The sequence below is a fragment of the Mesocricetus auratus genome, unplaced genomic scaffold (assembly GCF_017639785.1).
Source record: "Mesocricetus auratus isolate SY011 unplaced genomic scaffold, BCM_Maur_2.0 Super-Scaffold_100004, whole genome shotgun sequence".
Classification (NCBI taxonomy): Eukaryota; Metazoa; Chordata; class Mammalia; order Rodentia; family Cricetidae; genus Mesocricetus; species Mesocricetus auratus.
Genome location: NW_024429189.1, coordinates 2,782,736 through 2,810,084, shown reverse-complemented (window position 1 = coordinate 2,810,084; position 27,349 = coordinate 2,782,736). Strand labels below are relative to the sequence as shown.

Here is a 27,349-nt window from a genome sequence, read left to right as displayed (position 1 = left end):
TTTGCCATGGAGCAAGCTGCATGGACAACCAATCTGAACTTCAAGGCTTTACAGTGGACACCGTCAATTATCAAAGCAGACAACACAAACATTCAGCTGCCTAGGCAAGGCTCAACAAAGACTTGATCTGCCTCCTGAGTGCTGGAATTAAAGGCGTGTGCCACCACCATCCAGCTACATTGTGCATTTTTAAAGGATTTATGAGTATCAATGTTGTGTCTGCATGTGATATATATGTGTACCATGTGTGTGCCTGGTGCCTGAGGTCAGAAGAGGGTGTTGGATCCCCTGGAACTGGAGTTATGGACACCTATAAGCTACCACGGTAATGGGAAGTGAACTTGGGTCCTCTGTACAATCAGTAAGTGTTCTTAACCACTAAACTATCTCCCCAGCCCTTTAAAACAAAGGCGTTTAGCAGCTCTCACAGAGGAAGTCACAGCAGTTTAGAGAAAAGTAGAATAGTAGAGGGAGAAAGCATAGATTGGAACCCCGGTCCAAGTAAGTCATCTTGTCAACTTACAAAAAAGCCTCAGTTTTCTCATTACAAGATGGTAATGCCCAATAATTTTAACTACAACATAGGGCAGTTTTAAGAGTAAATGAAAGTCCGATGGCGGTGGTGGTACACGTCTTTAATCCTAGCACTCTGGGCTGCAGAGGCAGGCGGATCTCTTGAGTTCAAGGTCAGCCAGAGTTGTTACACAGAGAGAGAGTAAATGAGAAAACTTACAGCTTTTAGGCTGGTGTGTAGCTCCACTGTTAAAGTGCTTGTCCGGCCCTGAGATCAGTTCCCAGCACTATACGTACCTGGTAGGAACTCACAGAGATCCTCTGCCTCCTAAGCGCTGGGATTAAAGGCAAGCTCCACCACTGCTTGGCTCTCTGTTCCCCACACACCCGATTCGCTTTTTCTTTCTTTCTTTTTTTCTTTCTCTCTTTTTTGTTTTGTTTTGTTTTTCGAGACAGGGTTTCTCTGTAGCTTTGGAGGCTGTCCTGGAACTCGCTCTGTAGACCAGGCTGGCCTCGAACTCACAGAGATCCGCCTGCTTCTGCCTCCCAAGTGCTGGGATTAAAGGCGTGCCCCACCAATGCCCGGCTTTGCTTTTTCTTATAAGCTAAGTTTTTCGGGGTTTGGTTTGGCTTAGTTTTTTAATTTTTTTTGCAACAGGGTCTCACTATGTAATCTGGCCTCAAACTCACTATGTAGATCAGGCTTGCTTCGAACTCACATATACCAGCCTCTGCTTCTGGGGGCCGGGATTTGCCCGGCCGCTTAATTAGAGGGGCCCAACTTCAATGCTTTCCCTCATAGACAGGCAACTACGCATGCGTTCAATCCTTGTATGCAACCATGTTACTATGGCAGCCGGATGCGGAGCGGGCCGGAAGTCATTACAGTACTTCCGCTTCCACAATACTTCCGGGTTGGAAGACTTGGGGCTACGTTGTCGCCGGGTAGGTTGGATGAACTTTCTTTCGTTGTTTGAGCTTCTGGTTTGCGAATGTGGCGGGTGGCGGCCCTACGGCCTCGTCTTGTGCGGGGCCGCGGCCTGAGGCGGATCTGGCCGTTCCTCGCCGCCCGGGGGATGGGGGACCCGGGACCCATGCGGCGGCCTGCGCGATCTTTGCAGCCTGGCCCTCGGGTCGCTGCCCCGGGTCAGAGCAGGGTCAGTCCCAGTCCACGGGTGGTGAGAGTAGTGCGCGCGGGCCCGGAAGTGGGGATTAGTTCATTTCCGCTCGTTAGATGAGACGGAGCACGTCTCGGCTCTGGATAGTGCGCCTCGGGAAGGTGGCCCGGGGAGTCTGTGCGCAGAAAGGAGCGTGGAACCCAGCTAGGAGTCAGTGAAGGCACCTTGATAAAGTGGCTGGCACACTGAGGCCGATCACCGGGCATTGAGGCGTCGCGTGGTCCCGAGGAGGAAATCTGAGCATAGTGCCTTCCAAGGACAGAGGATTGCCCTGGGGGCCTGAAACCAAGGCAGAAATGCGAGGCATGGGCTAGATCACGTCATGAGCAACAGAAGGCCCTGGGGGTCTGGAAGGATGTTATTTTATCCGAAGAATAACGAGAGCAGCCAAAGAGAAAGCATTAACTCACACCAAAATAAATAAATAAATAAATAAATAAATAAATAAATTACTGTGCAGAACCAGATAATTTGTGAGGTGCTGAGGCTACAGTGATTACATGTAAGACTGTCTGCTAAACCCTGAATAGCATTTGTGCACTCCTACTGTGTGTCAGCTGAGCCCTCCAAAAGTCTCTGAAAGGGCCCCCTGCGTCTCTAGGTGGCACTTCCCCAGCTGGGTGACCTTGGAGAGGAAGGTCTAAAGCAGAGGACCTGCCTTGTATGTGAGAATTAAACTGGTTTTTCTTGGCACCTTCTCTCTCCAGAACACAGACCTTACAGCTGCCATTTACTACCCAGGATAAATGAGGTGCCTTCTGTAGGAAAGGTTGCTGCAGTGGTGGAGCACACCTTTAATCCTAGGACTTGGGAGGCAGAGGCAGGCAGATCTCTGTGAGTTCGAGTGCAGCCTGGTCTTCACAGAGGAAACCCTATCTTGGGCGGTAGGAGAAACAGGACTACACGCTTATTGCAGAGAGAGAAATCTAGAGTCTGCTAGTAAAAACAAGCTACAGGTCAGAACGTGGAGATAATGAGAAATAAGTGTAGGCATTTTGACAGCTCAGAAGGGATGGACAGGGGTGGATTATGGCACTCAGGAGCCAAAGAATACTGAGTGTTACATCTTGGATGGAAAGATATTCTGGCCCTAGGGAGCCAAAGAATACTGAGTGTTATAGCTTGGATGGAAAGATATTCTGGCATTCGGGAGCCAGGCAATACCACAGGTCACAGTAAGCATAGCAGCTTACAGCCCTGCTTCAGTTATCAGCTCTGCTCCAGCAGGAGAGGGCTTCCCTGTCGAAGTTGTTACAGTTCAGCTTCAGTCCCCATGAGAGCAGATGTAACAACTTCACTTCACCGGGGAAGGTTTCCCCAGTGAAAACTTACAGTCCTGCTCTGCGTACTCCCCTCCCCTCCGCCCAGGGTCGTCTCTGCTCCATGGAAAGGTCTCACCCAAACCTCATTCAAGAGATTTATTGGGAGGAAAGAATCCAGGAGAGTGGCTTCCCTCTGCCAGGGTGGCATAGGACAGCCAGGCAGCCTGAACAGCCAAAAGTGGAGCAGGCACAGGTTTTATATAGGGATTCTAAGAGGATGTTTTTTCCAGGGTGAGGATTGGTCAGATTTCAATCCCTGAGCTTAAGATTGGCTAGATCTCCTGCTTAGGGGTTGGTTAGTTTTTTGCACAGGTTTAGCGTCAGGGTGCATTTCTTTGGTTCTGGTTGCAGGGCCAAAGTGTGTTTCTTTGGCTGTTCCTTTTCCCCTACAATATGAGCACACAGTTTTAGGCTGGGTGTACTGGCACACACCTTTAATACTAGCATTCTGGAGACAGAGGCAGGCAGATCTCTGAGTTCAAGGCCAGTCTAGTCTACAAAGTGAGTTCAGGATACTCAGGGCCATATAGAGAGACCCTGTCTCAAAAAAAGAAAAGAAAAAAGTACACTATTTTGAACCATCTAAGTATGTTACCTAGCCATCAAAGATAAATTCTAAATATTTGAGCGCAGAAGTAATTCATATTGAGAAGAAGAATATAAAATGCATGTATATAATCCTTTTTTTTTAAATTTTAACTTTGTTTTATTGTGCATTGGTGTGAGGGTGTCATATCCCTTGACACTGGAGTTAAAGACAGCTGTGAGCTGCCATGTGGGTACTGATTTGAACTTCCTCTGGAAGGACAGCCAGTGCTCTTAATTGATGAGCCATCTCTCCAGCCCATGTATGTGACTCTTTATGCACTAGAGAGGAGAGGAGGGTCTGAGGCAGGGTCTCAGTATCCCAGGCTGTCCTCAAACTTACTGTGTGTCTGAGAAGGACCTTGAACTTCTGACCCTACTGCCTCTACTTCTCAGTGCTGGGTTACACTACGTGCTACTATAGAGATTTATGAAATGCTAGGGATTGAAGCCAGGACTTGGTGTGTGCTGGGTAAACACTTTACCAGTGGAACTACATCTCTACCCCATTAGTATATTTATTCCAAAATTCGTATACCCTGTATGTCTGTATTAACACAAAATTTGGCGCTTAAATACTGTGGAGTTTCCTTGTTTTGCTGGTTACTAACAAGGCACATCCATCCTCTTTGTTAAAGGCTAGTGGCTCTGCATTAGGTCTGTGGATGCTTAGTGATGCCAGCACAAAGCTCACTTCACTCTAATGGTGGGCTGGGTCATGGCTTTGAGGTAGTAGAAATAGAGGGAGCAAGACACAAACTGCCTCCCTGTGTGGGATCTGTGTACTAGCAGAGGACTTAGGTGTTGAATGACAGAGTGGCTCATTGCTAATTTCTATAATTACAAGTGCTACGAAAGAAGCACAGATTGCTGTGAAATAATGAGGAAAGGAAGCTTTTTTTTAAAATACTTTTTTTTTTCAAGACAGGGTTTCTCTGTGTAGCCTTAGCTGTCCTGAACTCACTCTGTAGACCAGGCTGGCTTTGCACTCTCAGGGATCCGCCTGCCTCTGCCTCCCGAGCTCTAGGACTAAGGGTATGCTCCACCACTGCCCAGCCTTCAGTATAATACTTCCTTGAAAATGTTGTAATTCTTTGAGAAATTCAGTTTGATCATATTCATCCCCACTACTTCCCCAGCGCCTAGATCCACCCCCACTCCCTCCCAATTTCATAGCCTTTGTTTTCTTTTTAAAAAATAACCCATCCAGTCGAGTTTGTGCTACCATATACTCTGGGTGTGGGGCCATCTACTGGAGCCATGCCAGCCTACCAGGGACCACACCCTTAGAGAAAACGGCCTCTCTCTTCCCCAGAAGTCCGTGTCACCTCAGTTCGGAGTGGGAGCTCGCTAGCTCCTCCCCCTCAGTGTTTGAATGTTGACCGGCTTGATCTTGTATAGGCAGCTATACACAGCTGCTGTGAGTTGTGAGTGCAGTCATGTCAGTCCAGAAGACGCTGTTTCCCTCTGGTTCTCCTCAGCCTAGGCTCTCGGGGTCTTTCCCCTTTTCTGAAAGGGTGGGCAAGAGATATAGGTGTCCCATTACTCCACTAGCAAGAGATACAGATGTCCCGTTACTCCACTAGCAAGAGATACAGGTGTCCCGTTACTCCACTAGCAAGAGATACAGGTGTCCCGTTACTCCACTAGCAAGAGATACAGGTGTCCCGTTACTCCACTAGCACTTATTCTCTGCACCTTTTTGTTGGTATGTGTTGTTTTGTTTGGTTTTTCCGAACGGGTCTCCCTGTGTAGTCCTGGCTATCCTGGATTTCACTTTGCAGACCAGGTGGGCTCAATGCAAGATCACCTGTGTGCACCACTGCAGCCCGGCTTTATTCTCTGTAGCTTGACTGGTTGTGAATTTCTGCGTTAACTGCTGTCCACAGCACAAAAGAACTTCTCTGATGAGCTGAGAGATTGATGTATGGGTAGAGAGGTACAAACGTAGAGGTAGTTTGATGCTATGTCTGCTTAGCAGAATGATAGTGGTAGATTCACTGCCGGGTGGTGGTGGTGCACGCCATTAATCCCAGAATACAGGAGGCAGAGGCAGGCGGATATCTGTGAGTTCCGGGACAGTCAAGACTACACAGAAAAACCAAAAGGAAAACAAACAAAAAAATAGTAGTAGATTCACCCTTGGGGCCTGTGAGCTCTCTAACCATGGACTCTTGGCCAGATTTCAGTACCAAGCAGGCCTTAAAACCACCTAGAAAGCAGTTTGCTACCCTCAAAACATTCATGCCACTGTTGCCCCCCACAACTTGCCATGCCTCTCATTGTCATTCACAGGGCTCATAGCTGGGTGTGGTTGTGGTGATCTTCCACTCAGCAACCACATAGCACCTCTGGTACTGTGAGAGCTAGCCAGGAAAGAGGCTTCCTGGTCAGCTTGATGTAAGAGGAAGCTTTCTTAAAGGAGTCACCTTCCAGCTGGTGCTGTGATCCTGCCTGTAGTCCTAGGACTGAAGAGACAGAAATGGATGGACTGCCCCAATTGTGGGGGCCAACATAGCAAAACCTTGTCTCAAAAAAATCCAGAACCAAGATAAAGCAAAGCAGTCTTCTAGCCAAACTCACAGACAGGCAAGGGATCAGCAGTAGCAGCCAGGAGAGTAGGAGGCAGCAGAGATCCCAGGGAGAGCCAGGAAAGGAAGGGCGTGTTGAGAGAACCATAACAAGTGCATATACACAGAAGATGAGTCTGTGAGTGGCGTGTGGTCTAGGGTGTTACTGCCTGTGAGCTGGGGGTTGGGGGTTGTGTGTATGTGTGCTTTCTTGAATGTGTATCATAAAGGCAAAGCTGATCACAGTGAGCTTCCTATATATTTTGAATAATATAAAATTTATAGTCAAGACTACAGACTTGTCATTTGTCATACAGCTTCGTTTGACTGTGCTATATCACCCCTGCATCCAAACTTACATTTAAAATGCCAAAATAAACCATTTTTGTCACATTTTTCTAAAGGAATACGATGGAACGAAACACCAGGAGATCTAAAACTCACACTGCAGTTTTTTACAAGAAAAAGAAACAGTCCTCTGTGTCTGAGGAAAGACCCCAGACACAATCCCCTGAGAACTTAGAGAGTAAACATCTTTGGGTATCCAAGCTGAGGAAGAGGAGGAAAGAGTCCCAGACACCAGCCTCTGAGAGCTCAGAGAGTGAGCAGCCTCACATACCCAAGAGGAAGAAGAGGAGGAAGGAGTCCCAGACACCAGTCCCTGAGAGCTTGGAGAATGAGCATCCTTGGATGTCCAAGCTGGGGAAGAAGAGGAAGAAGTCCCAGACACCGGCTCCTGAGAGCTCAGAGAGTGAGCAGCCTCTCATAGCCAAGAAGAAAAAGAGGAGGAAGGAGTCCCAGACACCGGCCCCTGAGAGCTCAGAGGGTGAGCAGCCTCACATAACCAAGAGGAAAAAGAAGAGGAAGCAGTCCCAGACACCGGCCCCTGAGAGCTCAGAGGGTAAGCAGCCTCACATAGCCAAGAGGAAGGAGTCCCAGACACCAGCCCATGAGAGCTTGGAGAGTGAGCATTCTCACATAACTAAGAGGAAGAAAAGGAAGGAGCCCCAGCAACTTACTTCTTCCCTTCTGAAAAATTCAGAAACCTTCCATAAAGCCAAAAAGACCACTTCTACCCATAAAAAGAAAAAGAAAAGTTGTGCTTGGGAAGTGGATATGGAAACAGGGATCATCCTTGTAAATAAAGAAAACGTGGAGAACCTGCTAGAGAGTTCTAGGAAAGATGTGGATATTGTCTATGTAGATGTAAGCCAGGGACAGAAGTCAGCAGAAGCGGACAAAGCAGAGAACCAGAAACACGACTGTCAAGAGCTACCCAGTGATGGTCAGAGCAAAAAGAATCAAAAGCATCCGAAGAGAGTTGCATCCTGGAATGCAGTACAGGGAAGCCAGCCTGAGAGCATCACCCTGCCCCACTCAGATTCCTTGTCTTCTGTGCATCTAGAAGGCAGAAGCCCAGAACTATCGGTGTCTCATAAAAGAGTGTCCAAGGAAAAAGTGTCCAGGAACCAGGAATCGGGGGCCACGCCTGAGAGTCTTGATAGTGTACACCCTGGAGGAGAGTTTGGGACTGGAGATGGTGAGAGGGTCAAAGGATCCGAAAGTATCAGGAAAAAGTCTAAGAAAGGGAAGTGTGCGTCTGTTGCTATTGCTACCTCCAGTGACAGCGCCACGCGGCTGGACAGCTGTGCTGAGAATGCCCTCGTGGATTCATTAGAAGGCGCTGATGCTTTGAGGGAAGAGAATGTGGACTGCAGACCAAGGAAGGCAGAAACCCAGGCGTGTTCCAGCGAGAAGCCTGCAGAAGGGATGCAGGGGTGAGCTGGGGATAGGGTGTATCTTCTGTGTGCATATGAAATGGCAGAAATCATAGTAATGTGTACATTTAACTGAGCCGTCTCAGCAGATAGCTAAATCTATACATGTGTAAAAGAAGGTAGTTAAGTTAGATTTTCACCAAGGTCTGTTCTACCTAATGCTGTACATTTGAGCCATTTTAAGATTCCCAAGCCATGTAGCTTGTCTGGGAGTGTGTTGAGGATGCTGCAAAGCAGCAAAACCTTGAATCTCTTGCATTGAATCTCACACAAGGAATGTAGCTACTGTTACTCTAATGGTATGCAAGTACCCTGTCTAGTGGACTGATGGAGGGAGTTTTCCCCACCTATACATTCTAGACTGGGGACAGATTTTCTCTTCCCATTTTCATTCAGTAACTTTCGTGTTTGTTTGGTAGTCTGACTTAGAATAGTTTCCCATGAGTTAAATGGGAGTATTGTTAAATGCCACATGGAGTGGTAATGATAACAGGTGTGGGCCATTCACATTGTCCTTTGTACTGTCTTAACTGGGAACATTGTCAGAGCACTGGTCACGAGGCAAGAACATGCTAGGGCTGTAGCTCTAGCTTTCCTTGGCTCTATGAAAGTCACTAACTTGCTAACAGGTAAACAAGATGGTTTAGTCCCCAGTCTGACAGACACACTGATGCCTGAACATACTAAGAGCAGACAGATTCTGACATCTGGTCAAGAACTGGCGAAAGCAATTGAGATGGGTACTTAAAAAACTAAGGAGGAAATAAGGCCCATAGCCCGTGCAGCAGGAACAGCCACAGTTGGATAACCCTGAACACTGAGTTAACTAAGTTAATTGTAAGGGCTGGGAGAAGTATCTGATCCTCAGTAGAGATAAAGAGGGCTTTACTTATTAGGACCCAGGGTGAGAAGCAGCACATAACAAAAAGTGGTGAAATGGAGTTCCCTTCTGTCCATATGTACCCATATAATGTAACCAGGTTTGCAAAAACTGTTGGAGGGACTGAATGACTCCAAGGTGCAGTCTGAAAAGATGACCGGTGGTAACCCAGTTTCTCCCTTAGGGTAGAATCTACCCGTGAAGAAGAAAGCAGTTTGGAATCAGCCAGCAATTCCGCAACAAGATATGTTTCTGAAGATGGGAGAGATTCTGATGAATCGGATGTGGACTTGGGCTCTGCAGTGAAGCAGCTCCAAGAGTTCATTCCTGATATTCAGGAAAGGGCAGCCACCACAATCAGACGCATGTATCGGGATGATCTGGGGCGCTTCAGAGAATTTAAGGCACAAGGTAAGCTTTGCAATGCGCAGAGCAGGCAGCAGCTGCTTTTGTGAGTAACTTGGATTGATGGGTCCAAGCAGTGGTGGCGTTAGCCTTTAATCCCAGTACTCAGGAAGCAGAGGCAGGTGGATCTCTGTGAGTTACAGGCCAACCTGGTCCACAGAGTGAGTTTCAGGACACAGAGAAACCCTATCTCGAAAAAAGAAAGTTTCTTCATTGCATGCATTTATTATGCATGAGAGTGTGTGGCATGAGGACTCTTTCACACAGGTGTGCACTATGCTTCTGACTTTGGGAGCCAAGGTGGTTGAAGAGAGTAGAAACCAAGAGGCTAAGCACACATACCTAAGAACCTCATGTGGACACAGTTACAGAGAAGTGTCTTGGTGTCCCCTTTGTGTATTCTGTGTTGAATCATGAGGTAGTCCAGGCTCAGCTCAAACTCAGTCCTCCTGCCTCAGCTTCCCAAGTGCTGGAATTAGCAGATGTGAATCACCATGCCTGGCTACACATGTAAATGACTAGGCTACTTATTTATTTTGTTGTATGTATGTATGTATGTATAATAAACCTAAAACCAGGGCTGAAGTTAATAGCTCAGTTGGTAGAGTGCTTGCCTAGCATGCACCTAGTACTAGGTTTGATTCCCAGCATCCACATAAATTGAATGTGCTGGTGCATGTCTGTAATCCCAGCACTCAGGAGGTGAGAGCAGGAGAATCAGAAATTCAAGCCCATTCATAGCTGCATAGGGAGTTTGAGACTTGCCTGAGCTACATGAGACCCCTGTCACAACACAAAACATCTAAAACCAGACAGGTAAAAACTCTGAGTCTCCAGGTCTGCAAAAAGAAAGAACAATGCCCTATTCACACGATTGATCAGGAGTTCACTGTAAACTGTATTACGTTTCGTCAGCCCTAGCCCTGACGCTTGTGTTGATTCAGCAGGCTCCTGCTAGTCCTTGGAACAGCACTTTCAGGGAGTTCAGTGGCATGTGCTGTGGGGGTGGGGGTGGGGCTTCTTTTATATTCTTCAATATAAAGGAAGTAAGCAAGTCACTGTGGGAAAAGATGTTTGGACGTGGGGAGAAGAACTATACCTTAGACCAGACTTGATAATGGGGACTGGGGAGCCACTCAGTGCTAAAGATACCAGTGGGCTGCTCCCAGCAGGCTGGTCCTGCTGGCCCTGGTATTTTGAGTATAGTAGGTTTCCATTTAGGCTCTGGAGATGCTCACTCAATAAAGTGCTTGTTGGGCAAACATGATTGATGACCTGAATCCAGGTCCCAGAATCCATGTAAAAAAGCTGACCATGGTGGTGTGTGCTTGTAACCCTAACAGTGGGGAGGCAGAGACAGAAAGATCGTTGGGGCTTGCTGGTGGGCCAGCCTGGCCTACTTAGTCAACAGGAGAACCTACCACTAAAAAAAGGTGGATCTAAGGCTCAACAGCTGAGTGAGGTTGACCGATAATCACCAAACATGTCTCTGCACATACACACCCTACACCACACCATAGAAAAGAAACGAATGTGGTAGGTTTGTTTTATTCATTATTGATAGTACTCACTTTCTCTCCTCACTCCCCCCTACCCTAGGTGTTGCTATTAGATTTGGCAAATTTTCTGCTAAAGAAAATGAACAAATAGAGAAAAATGTGCAAGAATTCCTGTCCCTTACTGGAATTGAGAGTGCAGACAAGCTACTGTACACAGACCGATATCCAGAGGAAAAGTCTCTGATCACCAACTTAAAACGGAAGCATGCATTCAGACTGCACATTGGTAAGTGGAGGAACAAACTCAAGCAACCTTGGCCTTCCCACACTGCCTCAGTAGGGTGTGAGTCTGTGTGTCTCTCCGTGGTGATGAATACTTATTATGAATCCCATGGAATTTACAGTGTGTCTGTGTCTCTCAAACTAGTGCTTCTATGGATTTAATGGAAAAGTAAGTGATCGTCTACCTTGTCTACTTGGCAGTAATTATGACTTCAGTTTCTTGTCGTGGTCTTCTAAGTACCATGCTTTGAGCTAGATCCCTCCTGGTGGGTATTGCTGAGAAAGTTAGAAGGTCAATAAGTCCTTCGAGAGCGGCTCCACACCCAGAAGTTTATGGACAGCACGAATTTGAGACCAGGCTGTTAAAAGCAAAGAAGATTACACACAGTTGGGGGCAAAGAGAGGAGGAGGTGGATCTTAGAGGACTTAGGGAAAGGGAGTTGGGGGTGAATATGATCAAAATATAGTGTATGAAATTCTCAACAAATTAATTTGAAATATTGTTTGTTTATTTTATTTTTATTTCTTCATCGTTTCAAGAAAGGGTTTCTCTGTGTAGCCCTAGCTGTCCTGTAACTCACTCTGTAGACTAGGATGGCCTCAAATTCAGAGATCCACCAGCCTATGCCTCCCCAGTGCTGGGATTAAGCCACCATGTCTGGCAAAAAAATACATTAAAAGAAAAAAGATCAATAAGTGGCATCAGGTTCCTCATGAAAGAACCTTTTTTGAATCTGAAGCTGGTAATTTCATACCAGCTTTCATATAGTTCTGAACTATACACAGGGAGGGAGGATGATGGCCCCTGGAGAGAGGGAGATGGGAAAGGCTTGGCTGGGGAGAGGGCTGGTCCTCTCTAGTGCTGCTCTAAAGTCATGCTGAAATGGCAATCCAGTGAGGGTCTTGAGTGGATCTTATTTTGTTTTGTTTTGTTTTGCTTTGTTTTTCAAAACAGGGTTTCTCTGTAGTTTTGATGGCTGTCTTGGAACTCACTCTATAGACCATACTGGCTTCGAACTCATAGACATCCACCTGTCTCTGCCTCCCCAAGTGCTGGAATCAAAGGCGTGAGCCACTACCACCCAGCTCTGACTCTGTCTTCTAACTATCTATAGGGAAAGGCATCGCTCGGCCCTGGAAGCTTGTGTACTATCGTGCAAAGAAGATATTTGATGTGAATAATTACAAAGGCAGGTAAGAAAATCTTACCACTTGGGCCAGAATGGATCCTGATGTCAAGAATCCACAGCTGTGGTGAAGATCACAAAGATCTCTGCATTGAAACTTAGCTGGGGATTGGTTAAATATATGCCTTGAAGATTCATTTCCATTCCCACTTACCGAATAAGCCCTCTAGAATCTTCTCTACTCAGTGTCCTCTTTTTCTTTGTGCCTGGCTTCAGCCCTGGGCATCTCCTGCCTCTAACCTGGCTTCTGTTTGCTCTGCTCTCTGCTACATAGTAAACTCCAAGTGCTGGAGCTTCTCTCACGGTGGTGGTCTCTGTGCCTTGGCGCATTCAGTTGGGTTTCCTGTAAATGTCTGCAGATGCAGGTTAGACCACATGGTGCAGTTCTGTGGTGCGTGCAGAATGCTCACGTGGTTCATACTCTCCTCTCTTTCCCAAATAAAGTCCCCAACTTCCATTTTTGGAATGTGTCCAACATTCTACATTAGTTTTTAATTACACTTCATTTTTCTTTTGTGTGCATGCTTTTTTAAGTGAGGGATTTGAACTGAGGCATTCATTCTGACTTGGGGAGCATGGTACCTACCGAGTCAGCCTGTTGCATCCCTCTCTCCCATTCCCATTGCCCACTGTATACTTATACTCTCACCCACAATTTTTTAATCTAAAAATATGTATTTTGTATGTATGTGTGTGTACCACATACAGGCAGGAATCTGCATAGGTCAGAGGAAGTGTCAGATCACCTATAACTGGGGTTTCGGACTGTTGTGAGCCACCATGTGGGTGCTGGGTTCTGAACCTGGGATCTCTACAAGAGCAGTAAGTGTAGCACACATTTAATCCCAGCAGTTGGGAAGCAGAGGCAGGAGCGGAGGATCTCTGAGTTCAAGGCCATCCTGGTCTACGTAGCAAATTCCAGGACAACCAGGGCTACAAAGAGAGATCTTGTCTCAAAAGAAAGAAAGGAAGGAAGGAAGGAAGGAAGGAAGGAAGGAAGGAAGAAAGAAAGAAAGAAAGAAAGAAAGAAAGAAAGAAAGAAAGAAAGAAAGAAAGAAAAAGAGCCGGGCGTTGGTGGCGCACACCTTTAATCCCAGCACTCGGGAGGCAGAGGCAGGCGGATCTCTGTGAGTTCGAGACCAGCCTGGACTACCAAGCGAGTTCCAGGACAGCCTCCAAAGCCACAGAGAAACCCTGTCTCGAAAAACCAAAAAAAAAAAAAGAAAGAAAGAACAGAAGAATAGTAAGTGCTATCTGTCCAGCCTTTACCCACAGTTCTTTTTTTTTTTTTGGTTTTTTCGAGACAGGGTTTTTCTGTATTTTTTGGAGCCTGTCCTGGAACTTGCTCTGTAGACCAGGCTTGGACTCGCCTGCCTCTGCCTCCCGAGTGCTGGGATTAAAGGCATGCCCAGCTTACCCACAATTCTTGTCCTTTTGGTTGTGAGTCTATCCTTTTACCACTGAGTGGCGGTGCAGCCCACCTCCCATAAGTCTTAATGTCTTGTGTTTTCCATAGTCCCTGTTTGTGAGTGCAGTTTCTGCAGACACTGGAACACTACTGTGCTAGAGAAGTTCCAAGTCAGAGGTTGTCACTGTTCTACCAGACCCTTGTCTGACATAAACCACTGCTCTCTCCACCCCCACCTTGGGTTAAGATTTAGAAATCTGCTGGGCATGGTGGCACATGCCTTTAATCCCAGCACTCTGGAGGCAGAGGCAGGTGGATCTCTGTGAGTTCCCAGACAGCCAGGCGACAAGGCCCCTTCCTCGTGGGCCTTGCCTCCCAGCTTTGCCATCTCCTGTACGGCCACTGGCCACAAAGAATTAACCCATATTGCCACGTGTGGTGAGAGCAGATACTGTGCTGGGTTTCGAATGGAAGTCATGAGTGCCTTCTGACACTGACTCCTGGAGGTGTTGTGTCATGCATTTAGGTGGAGCCTGGGCCTTGTGCTTCCCAGAATGGGAAACTTGTTCCCATGTTAACCTTACTAATACTACGTGAAGTGAATTCTTCCTTGTGGGGAAGTGAAGCATAGCTGGGTGGCTTCCATGATGTTTTGGTTGACAGCAGTCAGCACTGGTCTAGAGGAAGTAGTGTGGTCCAGGGGTCCATAGGTACAAATGGCAGGCCTAGGACAGTGCAGGGAAAGCTCCGAGGGGCCTCGGCCAGCTGGCCAGTGCAGTGCTCCCTGCAGGGCACCCTCCAGGTGGCCACCGGTGGGTGGCGAGAGCCATATCCAAGCCAGCACGGAGGCTCTGGGGCAAGGACAGGCTCAGGTGGCTTGCTGTGGCCTCTGAGAGAGTCAAGCCTCTGGCTCTGGCCAGCCGTGTCTGAGGACATGACCACTGCTAGAATGCCGACACAGGCAGTGAGGGACTCCAGTCATTGGAAGGAGGAGCATGGCTTCCTGTCAGTGCTGCCTTTTCCAAAGAAGTGCCATGAGGTGCCCTTTCTAGTCTTGGACGTCATTAAACAGCCATTTGCCTTCTCAGGTACAATGAAGAAGATACTAAGAAGCTGAAGGCATACCATTCCCTCCATGGAAATGACTGGAAAAAGATCGGGGCAATGGTGGCCCGAAGCAGCCTCTCTGTGGCCCTGAAGTTCTCTCAGATTGGTGGTCGTAAGTGGCGTGTCTCTGTGAACTAAGCCAATGACTGCGCGAGTGTGCAGAGGTGTCTGTGGGCCCGTTCTTATGCATGTTCTCTAATGTTAGCTCGTTTGGCTTCTTCACGTGCTCAGTGAAACTGTAGCTTTTATTAGCTGGGCCCACAGACCTGCGTCAGTCCCATACACAGGAGCATGAATCCATCTGGTTCTGCTGGTCCTCCAGAAACTGGCCAGGTGGAGCCTCTGGGAGGGAGATAATGCAGTCAATCACTTTGCCCCAGAATGTTGGAGCTTAAACCAGGTAGGGTGGTACACCCTTTAATCCCAGTACTTGAGAGTCAGGGGCAGGCTGATCTTTGTAAGTTTGAGGCCAGCCTAGTCTACATAATGAGTTCCAGGACAGCCAGAGCTACATGGAGAGACCTTGTCTCAAAAAAACAAAAGGAACTGTTGTCAGTTGTTTTAGGTAGCTTTGATTGAGCATTTGCCCACTGTTTTTTGGAAAGGGCCTGATTTATCAAAGTTTATCTTATCTATTTATTGAGTGGGTGGGGGCAGTTTTTCGAGACAGTTTCTCTGTGTAACCCTGGCTGTCTTGGAACTCACTCTGTAGACCAGGCTGCCCTCAGAATCACAGAGATTAGCCTGTCTCTCCCAAGTGTTGGGATTAAAGGTGTGCACCACCAAGCCCGGCCAGCATCTTTTTAACGTGCTTAAAAGCAAATAGATAAACAGCTACGAAATCATCCTTTTATGTCTGCAGATAGAAACCACGGTGCTTGGAGTAAGACAGAAACCCAGAGACTAATCAAGGCTGTGGAGGATGTGATCCTAAAGAAAATGTCTCCCCAAGAGTTAAGAGAACTGGATTCTAGACTCCAGGAAGACCCTGAAGGTCGCCTGTCGATTGTTCGGGAAAAACTGTACAAGGGCATATCGTGGGTGGAAGTGGAAGCGAAAGTGGAGACCAGAAACTGGATGCAGTGCAAAAGTAAGTGGTAAGTGAGGGCTCCCTGTCCTCTGGTGGGCTCTCCTCTTCTGCCCTGCGGAACGCTGTGCACAACACGGTGTCAAGAGTGCTCCAGCCCCTGCTGCACCTGCTTCAGTCAGCGCCTAAATGTGCCTTGATTCACAGCATGCAGGTGTGGAACAACTTCTGTGCAGGGGTTTAGTTCTTCCTCATATAGAACTTAAAGACAGGCTTTGTGGTGTACACTTGTGAATCCAGTACTCAGGAGGTTGAGGCAGGAGGATCTCACATTTGGAGCTAGCCTGAGCAGTAGACTGAGATGGACTTGTGTCTCTTTTTGTTGTTGTTTGGATTTTGGTGTTTTGAGATGGGGTTTCTCTGTGTAACAGCCTTGACTGCCCTGGAACTCACTCTGCAGACCAGGCTGTCCTCAAATTCACAGAGATCTGCCTGCCTCTACATCCAGAGTGCTGGAATTAAAGGCATGCACTGCCACTTGTTGTAACTCTTGACTATATCTTTCTATGAAATAACAATTTTTTTTAAAGAGTCTCTCTGCATGTCTGCCTGCAGGCCATAAGAGGGCACCAGATCTCATTACAGATGGTTGTGAGCCACTATGTGGTTGCTGGGAATTGAACTCAGGACCTCTGGAAGAGCAGCCAGTGCTCTTAACCACTGAGTCATCTCTCCAGCCCTAGTAGCCACCTATTTATGTAGGTGTTAGCAGAGACAGATAAGGGTGTTGTTCCCTTAGAACTGGAGTTACAGGGCTGGAGAGATGGCTCAGAGGTTAAGAGCACTGACTGCTCTTCCAGAGGTCTTGAGTTCAATTCCCAGCAACCACATGGTGGCTGACAACCATCTACAATTCAGTCTGGTGTATATGTAATAAATAAATAAATCTTAAAAAAAAAAAGAACTGGAGTTACAGACAGTTGTGAGCAACCATGTGAGTGCTGGGAACCGAACTCATGTCCTCTGGAACGGCAGTCAGTACTTTTTTTATATGTATATATAAATTTATTCATTACATATAGTGTTCTGCATGCCAGAAGAGGGCGCCAGATCTCATTACCGATGACTATGAGCCAACATATGGTTGCTGGGAATTGAACTCAGGACTTCAAGAGGAGCAGCAGCCAGTGCTCTTAACCTCTGAGCCATCCCTCCAGCCCCCTATAGCCACCTATTTATAAACAACCACAAAGAACATTTGTAACTGGGTGGTAATAGTGCACACACCTGTAATCCTAGTACTCTGGAGGCAGAGACAGGCAGATCTCTGTGAGTGAGTTCCAGGACAGACAGACAGGGCTACCTAGAGAAACTGTCTAAAAAAAAAAAGAGCATTTGAATAGTTTTGTTCGGCACATGTGAATAGGCTTATTCCTTTTCTCTCAAACACCTCCTTTATGGGACTGAGGAGATGTCCCAGTGGGTAAAGCATTAGAACCTGAGTTCAGGGTCCCAGCACCATGTAAAAGCCAAGTGCTGTAACCCCAACACTGGTACGGGGTGAGGGCTGGAGACCGATGATCCCTGGAGCTCGTTGGTAGCACTGCCACTGCCAGTGAGTTCCAGGTTGAGTAGCAGCCCTGTGACAGAAATAAAATGAAGAGCACTAGAGGAGCACAGCCAGTGTTAACCTCCGGCCTCCACATACTCAGGCGCACACACTCACAAAATTTCCAGAGCCACATGATGGATATTGTTTAACAGTATCTTTACAATGAAAGTCATCTACTCTATGGGAGGAATAACAGTTCCAGGCTTAATGTTGGCTCTGTTACTAGCATAGTTGACCCATACCAGGCCCACTAACTCTACAAACCCTGTTTTAGCTGAAGTGGGTTCTCTCCAGTGTTCCCCCTGCTGCAAAGCTTACAACACAGATGTCCTCTTCTCGGTTCCCTGCTGTAGAAGCTGCACTTCCTTCAACACCAGTAGTTTGGAAGGTTCTGATTAATCCATGGTTAATTGGGTCTCAAAAAGTCTTATTTCCACTAATATGATATCACAAAATACAGCCAGTGACTCAGCAAAGGACTGAAGAGAAGACATGGAGGTGATGAGAGCTCACCGTCCAGCCCTGGCCTGTGTAACTTACACTTGATGTGGACTCCATTGTACTGCAGTTAAGCCAGCTGCTGCATTGAGAAAACACTATTCATAAGTATACTGTGCACCGGGCGTTGGTGGCGCACGCCTTTAATCCCAGCACTCGGGAGGCAGAGGCAGGCGGATCTCTGTGAGTTCGAGGCCAGCCTGGTCTACAAAGTGAGTTCCAGGACAGCCTCCAAAGCCACAGAGAAACCCTGTCTCGAAAAACCAAAAAAATAAAATAAAATAAGTATACTGTGCTTCACAATTGAAGTGTTTCACCTTTATAGAACTGGTTTTATGCATAAAACCAAAAATTGTCATTCATCATTTGAAAAAAAATCCCCTTATACAGATTTCATACCACAAAATAGACCCTCTCTTTCCCATTATCTACACTAAACGGTCATGGCCATTCTGTCCATTTATTTACTCCTGCCCAGTGAATGGAGCAGTTGATATGCTAAAGATATAGTGATTCCCCTGCAGACTTTACAGAAGGAAGGGGAAAAAATGATCCACTAAGAGAAAAGAATGAAGCTCAGCTCAGCCCGACTTTATTTTAACTGACACTGAGCCCGGTCTTAAGAGTCTGGCCCAGGGCTGGAGAGATGGCTCAGAAGTTAAGAGCATGGACTGCTCTTCCAGAGGTCCTGAGTTCAATTCCCAGCAACCACATGGTGGTTTACAACCATCCATAATGAGATCTGGTGCCCTCTTCTGGTGTGCAAGCATACATGGAGGCAGGATGTTGTATTCACAATAAATAAATAAATCTTTAAAAAAAAAAAAAGAGTCTGGCCCAGATCATCTTACTTTAATAACATTTGAGCACAGAAGTATTCAGATAAAAATTAACTCTGTCCCCAAGTGAACAGCAATATAAAACAGGTTTACACTGAGATTCCTTACAAAGTACTTCTGGCTTCTTTCACAAGAATGGGTGCTGTTGACCCAGAGATAGTGGCCAAGATTTAGGGTCTAGGGAGCTTGACTGAGGTAAACATAACGCCTGTGTGTTTGGGACTGGACTGGCCCTAAGATAACATGGAACTCACTTAGGATGTTGGAAAGCACGAGCGACCTCACTCAAGAGTAGGGTTTATGGCCTAAAAGCAGTGCTCAAGATTTAGGGGGGGCCGGGCGTTGGTGGCTCACACCTTTAATCCCAGCACTCGGGAGGCAGAGGCAGGCGGATCGCTGTGAGTTTGAGGCCAGGCTGGATCGACAGCCTCCAAAACAATACAGAGAAACCCTGTCTCATAAAACCAAAAAAAAAAAAAAAAAGTCTTGGATAAGTAAAAACATAAATTCTGGAAGTTAAGGCAGAGCCTGTCTCATCGCACAGCAAAGGATCACCAGGTTGTAAAAGAACACCATCCCTAGAAGAGCAGCCAGCACCGCATTCTGTTGAAGATGTGAGCTGTGGGTTTAACTTCCCTGGCTTCTCCAGTGTTTATCTGTGTGTATAAGGCCTTTTGCTCTCTATACTAAAAATATAGGAACTTTTCCTTTTAAACTAAAAGTAAACTACATTCTTTTTCTTAACAGGACAGAAATTCTCACCAAAAGGATGACCCATGGTGGATTCGTGTATCGTGGGGTCAATGCTCTGCAGGCCAAAATCACCCTTATAGAAAGGTACTGAAATAGGAGTGGGTGTTGTATAAACCACACATTGTTAATCCAGAGCTCAGGATGCCGTGGCTTGCACTCACCTCCCCCATGTGTCACAGAGGGTGTGTGGCCTGCCTTTCTGAGCTTGTTGACGAGTTCTGAATGAGGCTGATAAAGAGAAGTTACCTGTTTCCTAGTATTCATGGAAGTATGAGGGACAATGCATGGTGGCCATACTGAGTACACAGTTAAGGTTGTTAGCTCAGTCTGTAGAGCTGTTCTTATGAGTGTGCTGTTCCTGTCCATTGGGAATTGATGACGGGAAAGTTAGACAGCCCTGGTAACACTGCAGTGACACAGTTGGTGCAACCGTTGCTTGGTTTTGTCCTGAGTTTCTTGTCTATGCAGAGTCCTCAACACAGTAGTCCCAAGGGAAGTGGAGGCATGAGACTATGACACTGGTGAGTCTGGCAGGTGTAGGCTTATGTTGGAGTAGTAGCAAGAGCAGCAGAGGCCCTTGGTTGTGGCCATCCTGTCCAGCTTCTTTGTCCCAGCCCTCCGCCATGCTTCCTGTGTTACCCAGGCTGCCTTTACCTCACCCTTCATTCTGCAAGAGAGACAGAGTAGCAGATCTGAGGAGATTTCTCAGGTCAAGCAGAACTGGGGTTCTGGGTCTCACCTTAGGTAGTCATGACAAATTGAGTCGGTGGCCCAGGCCCTCAGCTCCGTTTACTTAACTGTAGAATGGGGCTGATGCCCCGCCCTCCACCATGGCACTGAGAATTACTGTGCATGAGTAGTGCACATATGATGCTAACAGTGTCTTGAGTAGTAGGCTTGAGAACAGTGTACAGTTCCTGAGAGGCTGTTGAGTGGAGAGATGCTTTTCAGCTCATCTCCATAGCTTACTCTCTGACCTTCAATAACCTTGGGCTAGACTGGACAGTGTACTTGGGGGCACTGGAATAAGATGGGAGCCCTTGGCCTTTCAGCTCTTGGTAGTTTGTGAGTCTGTGGAGGTGGACTTTACTTGAATTTTTTTTTCTTACAGGTTGTATGAATTAAACGTGAATGATGCTAATGAAATAGATTGGGAAGATCTTGCTAGTGCCATAGGGTAAGACTGTTTACTGAACATTAAGCTTATTCAGTGGTAGAAAGTTTTAAAAATATTTTTTCTTTATTGTGTGTGTATGTATGAGTGTGCATGTGTATGAGTGTGCATGTGTATGAGTGTGCATGTGTATGGTGCACACATGACGATCAGAAGACTCGTTGACACTCAGTTCTCTCCTGTCAGCACGTGGGTTGTGGAGACTAGACTCAGATTATCAGGCTTTATGGCAAGCACCAAGAGATGACTTTAATACCGACTGCCTATCACATTTCCACAGGCCTAAAGTTCATGTTGTGTGTGGAATCTTGTATGAGTGCAGAGAGGTGGGTGGAGAGATAACTCAGTCTATAAAGTGCTTGCCACTGAGCACAAGGATTCCCATCCAGTCTCACCTCATGTCAGAGCTGGACAGGGTGCTGGGACGGGGATGCCCTGAGCTCCAGGCTGCAGAAGATAAGATGTATAGAGATAGAGGAAGACACTGGCTTCAACCCTCAGCCTCCCCACACACCACCAGCTCACACTAGAGCATCTCTGAGCCGTGGGCTTCACCTGGCTTTGCTTTTGCTGTGTTGCCAGACTGGTTTCAAACTCGCCCTCTTCCTGCCTTCAACTCCAAGAACTGGAGAGCTAGCAGTACCACATCCAGCAGCAATGGAATGAATGGTGTTACCTGGCTGCCAAGTTTTACATTCCCTGGTAGTTCTCACCTGCATCCACCCATCATCCATCCCTCTATCCATCCACCCATCCATCTATCCCTGTATCCATCCACCCATCATCCATCCCTCTATCCATCCACCCATCCATCTATCCCTCTATCCATTTTTCTCTTTCACTCAACCTTCTCTCAATCTCTGTCTCACATGGTCTGACCACCTATCTCAAGCAGCCTTGACGTTGATGGTCCTCCTCCTTCTGCCCCTTCTCTGCTGTTCTTCTGTTTCTCTTTGAGTTTGTTTTTCAGCTTCTTGAGAATTCTTTTCTAATAAGCTCTTTTTCCTCCACACTGCTTTATCAGCAATGCCTAGTAGTTTTTAACGCTTTACCAGAAGTTTAGACAGATAAAGAACAGATGGACCTCATACACCTTACCCTGCTCTTCAGAAAGTGGTCGCATCTCACCGCCTAACTGCACTGCTTTGTCCGCCTCCTCTGATGGTGTCTTTTTTAGGAAGTTATATCTGCTTTGTAGCCTTCAGCATTTGAAAAGTCCCTTTAAGTAATTCCATTTGGAAATCAGTAATTCTGTTTCTAGAAGTACATTCTGCAGAATCAACTCTCAGTGTGCATGGAACTAGTTACATACAGAAGAACCCACTGAGCTAGTAGTGTGCCCAAAAGTAGTCACATGCAGAATGACCCTGTGTGGAGAGGAGCTGAGGTGCAGCTCAGCTGGCCTAGTGCTGCTTGGCACACCCAAAGCCCTGGGTTCTGTCCCCAGCACCACATAAACTCAGGTGTGCTGCACCCCTGTAATGCCAGCATTGGGGTGAAGGCAAGAGGATCGATCGGGAGTCATCCTTGACTATACAGTGCGCTCTAGACCAGTGTGGAATGCATGAAACTCTCACAAAAAGAGAACTGATGACATTTTCACTTTTTTCCCCCACTTTTCCTTTCTAAAGGGATGTCCCTCCACCTTTTGTTCAGGCAAAATTTTATAAGCTGAAAGCTGCCTGTGTTCCTTTTTGGCAGAAAAAGACTTTTCCAGGTCAGTATTACAAATCCTTGTCTAGTTAAGAGTATGGTGTTGCCGGGCGTTGGTGGCATACGCCTTTAATCCCAGCACTTGGGAGGCAGAGGTAGGCGGATCTCTGTGAGTTCGAGACCAGCCTGGTCTACCAAGCGAGTTCCAGGACAACCTCCAAAGCCACAGAGAAACCCTGTCTCAAAAAACAAAAAAAAAAAAAAGAGTATGGTGTTGTCCTAGTGTGGTGATCCTAGCAATAGGGAAGCAGAGGCCAGGGAGTCTCTGCGAGTTGGAGGCCAGCCTCTGCTACACAGCAAGGTTACGTGGGCCACATGAGACCCTGTCTCAAAAAATAATGATAAAATAAAATAAAGGGAGGTTCCTGAGTTTCCCCCCTCCTCTTCAGGCAGTCTGCTGCCTCACAACAGTGTTGTGCCTGAGCCACAGGGCAGGACACTTCCCTGAAGAGTGTTCTAATATATTTTGCAGACATTACTGCCCAGCTCACCTCCTTGTTGAGTCCATGACTTCAGCAACTTTGTTAATGCCTTCGGGTCTCAGTTTCCTCATTGGAAGGATGGATCAGAGGGAGTTGGGGATTATCTCAGTAAAGTGTTTACTACACAGCCTTTTGTTCACCTGGGCTTAAATCACCAGCAAGCACATATGAAGCTGGGCAGTGGCAGTGCACACCTATAATTCCAGTTCTGGAGACACAGAGACCAGAGGATCCTAGCGCTCCCTGACTGGCCACTCTTGCCAAATCTACAAAGCTAAAAGCTATAGCTTACAGGTTCAGTGGGACCCTGCCTTAAGAAATGAGGTAGAGAGCAATTGAGACATCAGCCTCTTACCTCCACATGTGTGCACATGTATGTATATCTGTACACATGTGCTCACAGAGACATGTACACATACGTACACCAGAGAGAGTACCCTGTGCCTAAATAAATAAGGATAGAATAATATCTACCTCATAGGATTTTCTCTAAGATTGCATAAGGGACTGCACCAGCTAAATTGGATCTTACATGTGGCAATGGTGCCGGGCATTATTGTTAAGGTCCTGTGTCCTTTGGCCTTAATTGGAGGCTTATACAAATAATTCCAAAATGACCTTTTCTGCAGAGATCATTGACTACTTATATGAGACCAGTCTGCCTCTGCTGAAGGAAAAGCTAGAAAAGAAGATGGAGAAAAACAAGAGCCAGATCCAGACGCCCTCAGCTCCCAAACAAGACTTCCTGTTCAGAGACATCTTCTATTGTGATGATGACAGCGACGGGGAGGGCTCGGAGGAGCCCAGGTGCGTGCAGTTCTTTTCCCATTCCTTTAGTTCGGCCATGCTTGTGCACATAGTCAGTCAGCCTTTGCTGTAGCTGAGCACCTGAGTGGCTTGCCTCAGAAAGAGGAAGTTCACTTTGGCTTTTTCTTTAGAAGTTCCGGTCCATGCCCCACTGGTGCTGTTACTCTGGGCCTATGGAGGCAGTGCATTGCGGTTAAAACATGTGACAGCAAAGTCATTTGCCTCATAGCCAGGAAGCAAAAGAGAATAAGGGGATCCCACAGTCCCTCTCAAGCCTCCCCGCTCCCCAGCCCCCAGTTGCCTAAAGAACTACCAGGAGGAATCACTGTGCCCCCCGACACTGCCCTGGGGACCTTGCCTTTAACATGTAAGCCTGGGGGGCGGGGTCCAGATCTGCCCAGGCAGGAAGATCTTCAGTCGTAATGTCTGGTAAAAATGAGCCAGGTGTGATGGTGCATGCCCTTAATCCCAGCACTGAGGAGGCAGAGGCAGATGATCTCTGAGTTCATTACAGGCCTGGTCTACAGAGTGATTTCCAGGACAGCCAGGTATACACAGACAAACCCTTGGGGGGTGGGTATGATAGGTAGATGAACATCAAAACGCATTGTGATGAATGAATAAGCATTAAAACAAACTAGGGAGGGGCTGGAGAGATGGCTCAGCAGTTAAGAGCACTGGCTACTCTTCTAGAGGAGCAGTGTTCAGTTCCCAACACCCACATAGCAGCTGACAACTGTCTGTACCTCCTGTTTCAGAGGATCCAACACCCTCACACAGACACATACAGTCAAAACACCAATGCACATAAAAGAAAAAATAATAAATTTGGGGAGAAAACTTGGCCAGTGGAGTGCTTATTTACAAGTGTAAGAACCTGAGTTGGAGCCAGGCGTTGGTGGCGTACGACTTTAATCCCAGCATTCAGGAGGCAGAGGCAGAGGCATGCGGATCTCTGAGTTCAAGGCCAGCATGGTCTACAGAGAGAGTTCCAGGACAGCCTCCAAAACAATACAGAGAAGCCCTGTCTTGAAAAAAAAAGAACCTGAGTTGGATCCCCAGCACTCACATAAGAAGCTGAGCCCAGACATGGTGGCATATGCCTGTCACCTATGCTTGGGCACGGGAACAGAAGGCTCTTGAGGGCTGGTGGCCAATTTAGACTAATCAGCAAGTCACAGGGCCCAGTAAAAGAGCTTACCCGAGAAACAACACCAAAGATTGCACTCTGTCTTCTTCATGTACATACTAAACACGTGCACATCTCTTAAAGTCTTAGTATTCACATTAACGTCTATGTGTTGGGCCACTGAGGTCCTTATAGTTACAGAGAAGCACTAAGAGAACTAGGAATGCTAATCATGCAGGCTTACCTCCTCAATGGAGGAGATAAAATCCCGCATTTCATCCAGAAAACTGATAGTGGAGGTTGTTGATGACCTGGTGACCTTTTTGCTGTCTGTGGAGGCAGACCTCACCCTAATTCCTCAGAATGATTATCCCAGACTCTTCCCTCCCTACACCATTTCCCATCCTTAGGGGGATGTCACATGTACTTTGTAAATGAGTCTCTTTGTAGTATGTCTAGAATTGAATTGATTGGACTGATTGTTGTCTGGAAACCTTTTCCCAAATTGTGCTGTGTTTTAAATATACTGACAATGAACTGCCTGGCAGGCTGGAGAGATGGCTCAGAGGTTAAGAGCACTGGCTGTTCTTCCAGAGGTCCTGCGTTCAATTCCCAGCAACCACATGGTGGCTCACAACCATCTGTAATGAGATCTGGTGCATCTTCTGGCCTGTGGGCACACATGCAGGCAGAACACTGTATACATAATAAATATAAATAAATCTTTAAAAAAAAAATGAACCGCCTGGCATTAGATTCCCCGAAGTGTGATCCAGGTTGAAAAAGTCAGTCTGTACCAGGTTTCGCTTCCCTGTGTGACACCTGCAAGGACCCCTCGTGTGTGTGTCTGTGAGAAGTGTAAGCTGATTGAATGAATACCTCTGTACCGTTGTATTAAAACAGTTACGCCACTGGCCCCATTAAAGCAAAGCAGCCCCTGACCCAGCATTGTTGCAGAGAGCACGCTATGCCCAGAAAAATGAGAATTGCTGTCCTTTCCTGACAGATGTCGCTCTCCTTTCTTTCCAGTGCCCCTGGTGTGCCGTGACTATGGATCTCCTCCTCCTCGGATTTCTCTCTGTTCCCTTGGACTTCTTGCTGTGTATCTCCTCTTCTAGGTGGACTGCTGGTGGCCATATCTTCCGGCACACCTGTGTTCTAGCTGTTAGTTTTGGAAGAGTTGTATCAGGCTGGGGTACAGCTCCCACTGGAGTCTCAGGACAGGGTGAAAGGGGGGCTCTTCCATCAATCAGGAAAGCAAAACCAATGTAGGTGTTCTAGAGAGAGAACTTTCTCCAGGGGTTAGGTCACAAAAAAATTTCTACAAGATCTATGCATGGTGGGGCACTGTGGTGATTGGCAGAGGCCAACCTGGGCTCCATAGTGACACCTTGTCTCAAGCATACACACATACAAATTGTTAAGCAGATGCTGGAGCCAGCAGGAGGAGTGCGTTGCCCAGAGAGCAGGCAGCACTGCAGAGAAGCTGTGTAGCCCTGCAGACCACCCCAGTTTCCCCATGTCCTACCGGCTACTCCCCATACCCCAGGGTGTCCTCTGCTGCTGCTGTCCTGCAGTGGCCTGTGTCCCTCCACCAGCACATCTGTCTGCAGAGACATGTGTCCATGTGTAACCTTAGCAGAACACTTCTGCAAAAGAGTCTGGACACCAGGTGTTCAGAGTTCTATCCCATCTGTGCTGAGGAGCACAGAGAAAGGAAAGTGTGGCAAATTACAGCATGCTCCCACACGTGCCCCTCAGCAACTGATTGACCCCTACAGCTCTCAGATGTCCTTTCTGTGGCACTGTTAGATTAGAAGGTGGCTAGACCAGCCACAGGAGAAGGAAGCACACAGATAGGGGGATTTTTGCTTGCCACTGTACACCAGCACTTTGCATAGACATGCAAATAACACTGAGTAGCCTGGTGATGCACACACGTATCCAGGACTCAGGTGGGGGCACATGGTGTTCCTTGTGAAACAGCAGGTTCTAAGCCCACCTGGACTACAGAAAACCCTGTCTCAAACACAAACATTGAGTAAATGATGTCTTAGTACATGCTTCTCTACCTAAATTCCTCTGTCCCTCAGACACTCTAGTCTCAGCTGACAGGACTAACTTATTCCTACAGAAATAGTAGTATTAATGTATAAACCAATGCTATGTTTGTAATAGAGAAAAAAGAAACAATCAAATATTCTTTAATAAGAAGTATGTTAAGCTATGGTATGGTCCTAGAATGAAATATTATATGGTAAATGAAAATGATAATAGATATGATTGACATAAAAGTATATTTTTGTGAAATACTTCAAAGGAATATATATTTTCTCAATTTTGTAAAACTTAAAAATAAAATGGGTTGTTTATACGGTTGTGTGTGGAATGACCTCATGGCGGTGGCACACTGCACAGTTCACAAACTAGAGCGCAGCCGGGCGTTGGTGGCACACGCCTTTAATCCCAGCACTTGGGAGGCAGAGGCAGGCAGATCTCTGTGAGTTCGAGACCAACCTGGTCTACAAGAGCTAGTTCAGAGAAACCCTGTCTTGAAAAACCAAAAAAAAAAAAGAAAAAGAAAAAGGAAGAAGAAACCAC

The 27,349-nt window shown here is 46.9% G+C and overlaps 1 protein-coding gene across 3 annotated transcripts; it reads left to right on the top strand.

The window, feature by feature from the left end:
* The first annotated feature begins 1,381 nt into the window (after nt 1-1,381).
* Ttf1 (transcription termination factor 1) lies at nt 1,382-27,120 on the top strand. Of its 3 annotated transcripts, XM_013124753.3 has the most exons (12): nt 1,382-1,458; nt 6,573-7,946; nt 9,011-9,237; nt 10,831-11,016; nt 12,128-12,206; nt 14,696-14,826; nt 15,577-15,811; nt 19,438-19,527; nt 20,555-20,620; nt 22,249-22,334; nt 23,442-23,619; nt 25,778-27,120. In XM_013124753.3, exons 2-12 carry the CDS (start codon nt 6,580-6,582, stop codon nt 25,794-25,796), a joined length of 2,664 nt encoding a protein of 887 aa, XP_012980207.1. In that variant the 5' UTR covers nt 1,382-1,458; nt 6,573-6,579; the 3' UTR covers nt 25,797-27,120. The 3 variants fall into 3 exon arrangements, 2 of the variants coding, with proteins under 2 accessions (XP_012980207.1, XP_021091787.2); XM_021236128.2 differs by lacking the exon at nt 1,382-1,458 and having other exon boundaries at nt 7,730-7,946; nt 9,016-9,237; XR_001197427.3 differs by lacking the exons at nt 23,442-23,619; nt 25,778-27,120 and having other exon boundaries at nt 15,577-15,804; nt 22,249-22,320.
* Nucleotides 27,121-27,349: the final 229 nt, after the last annotated feature.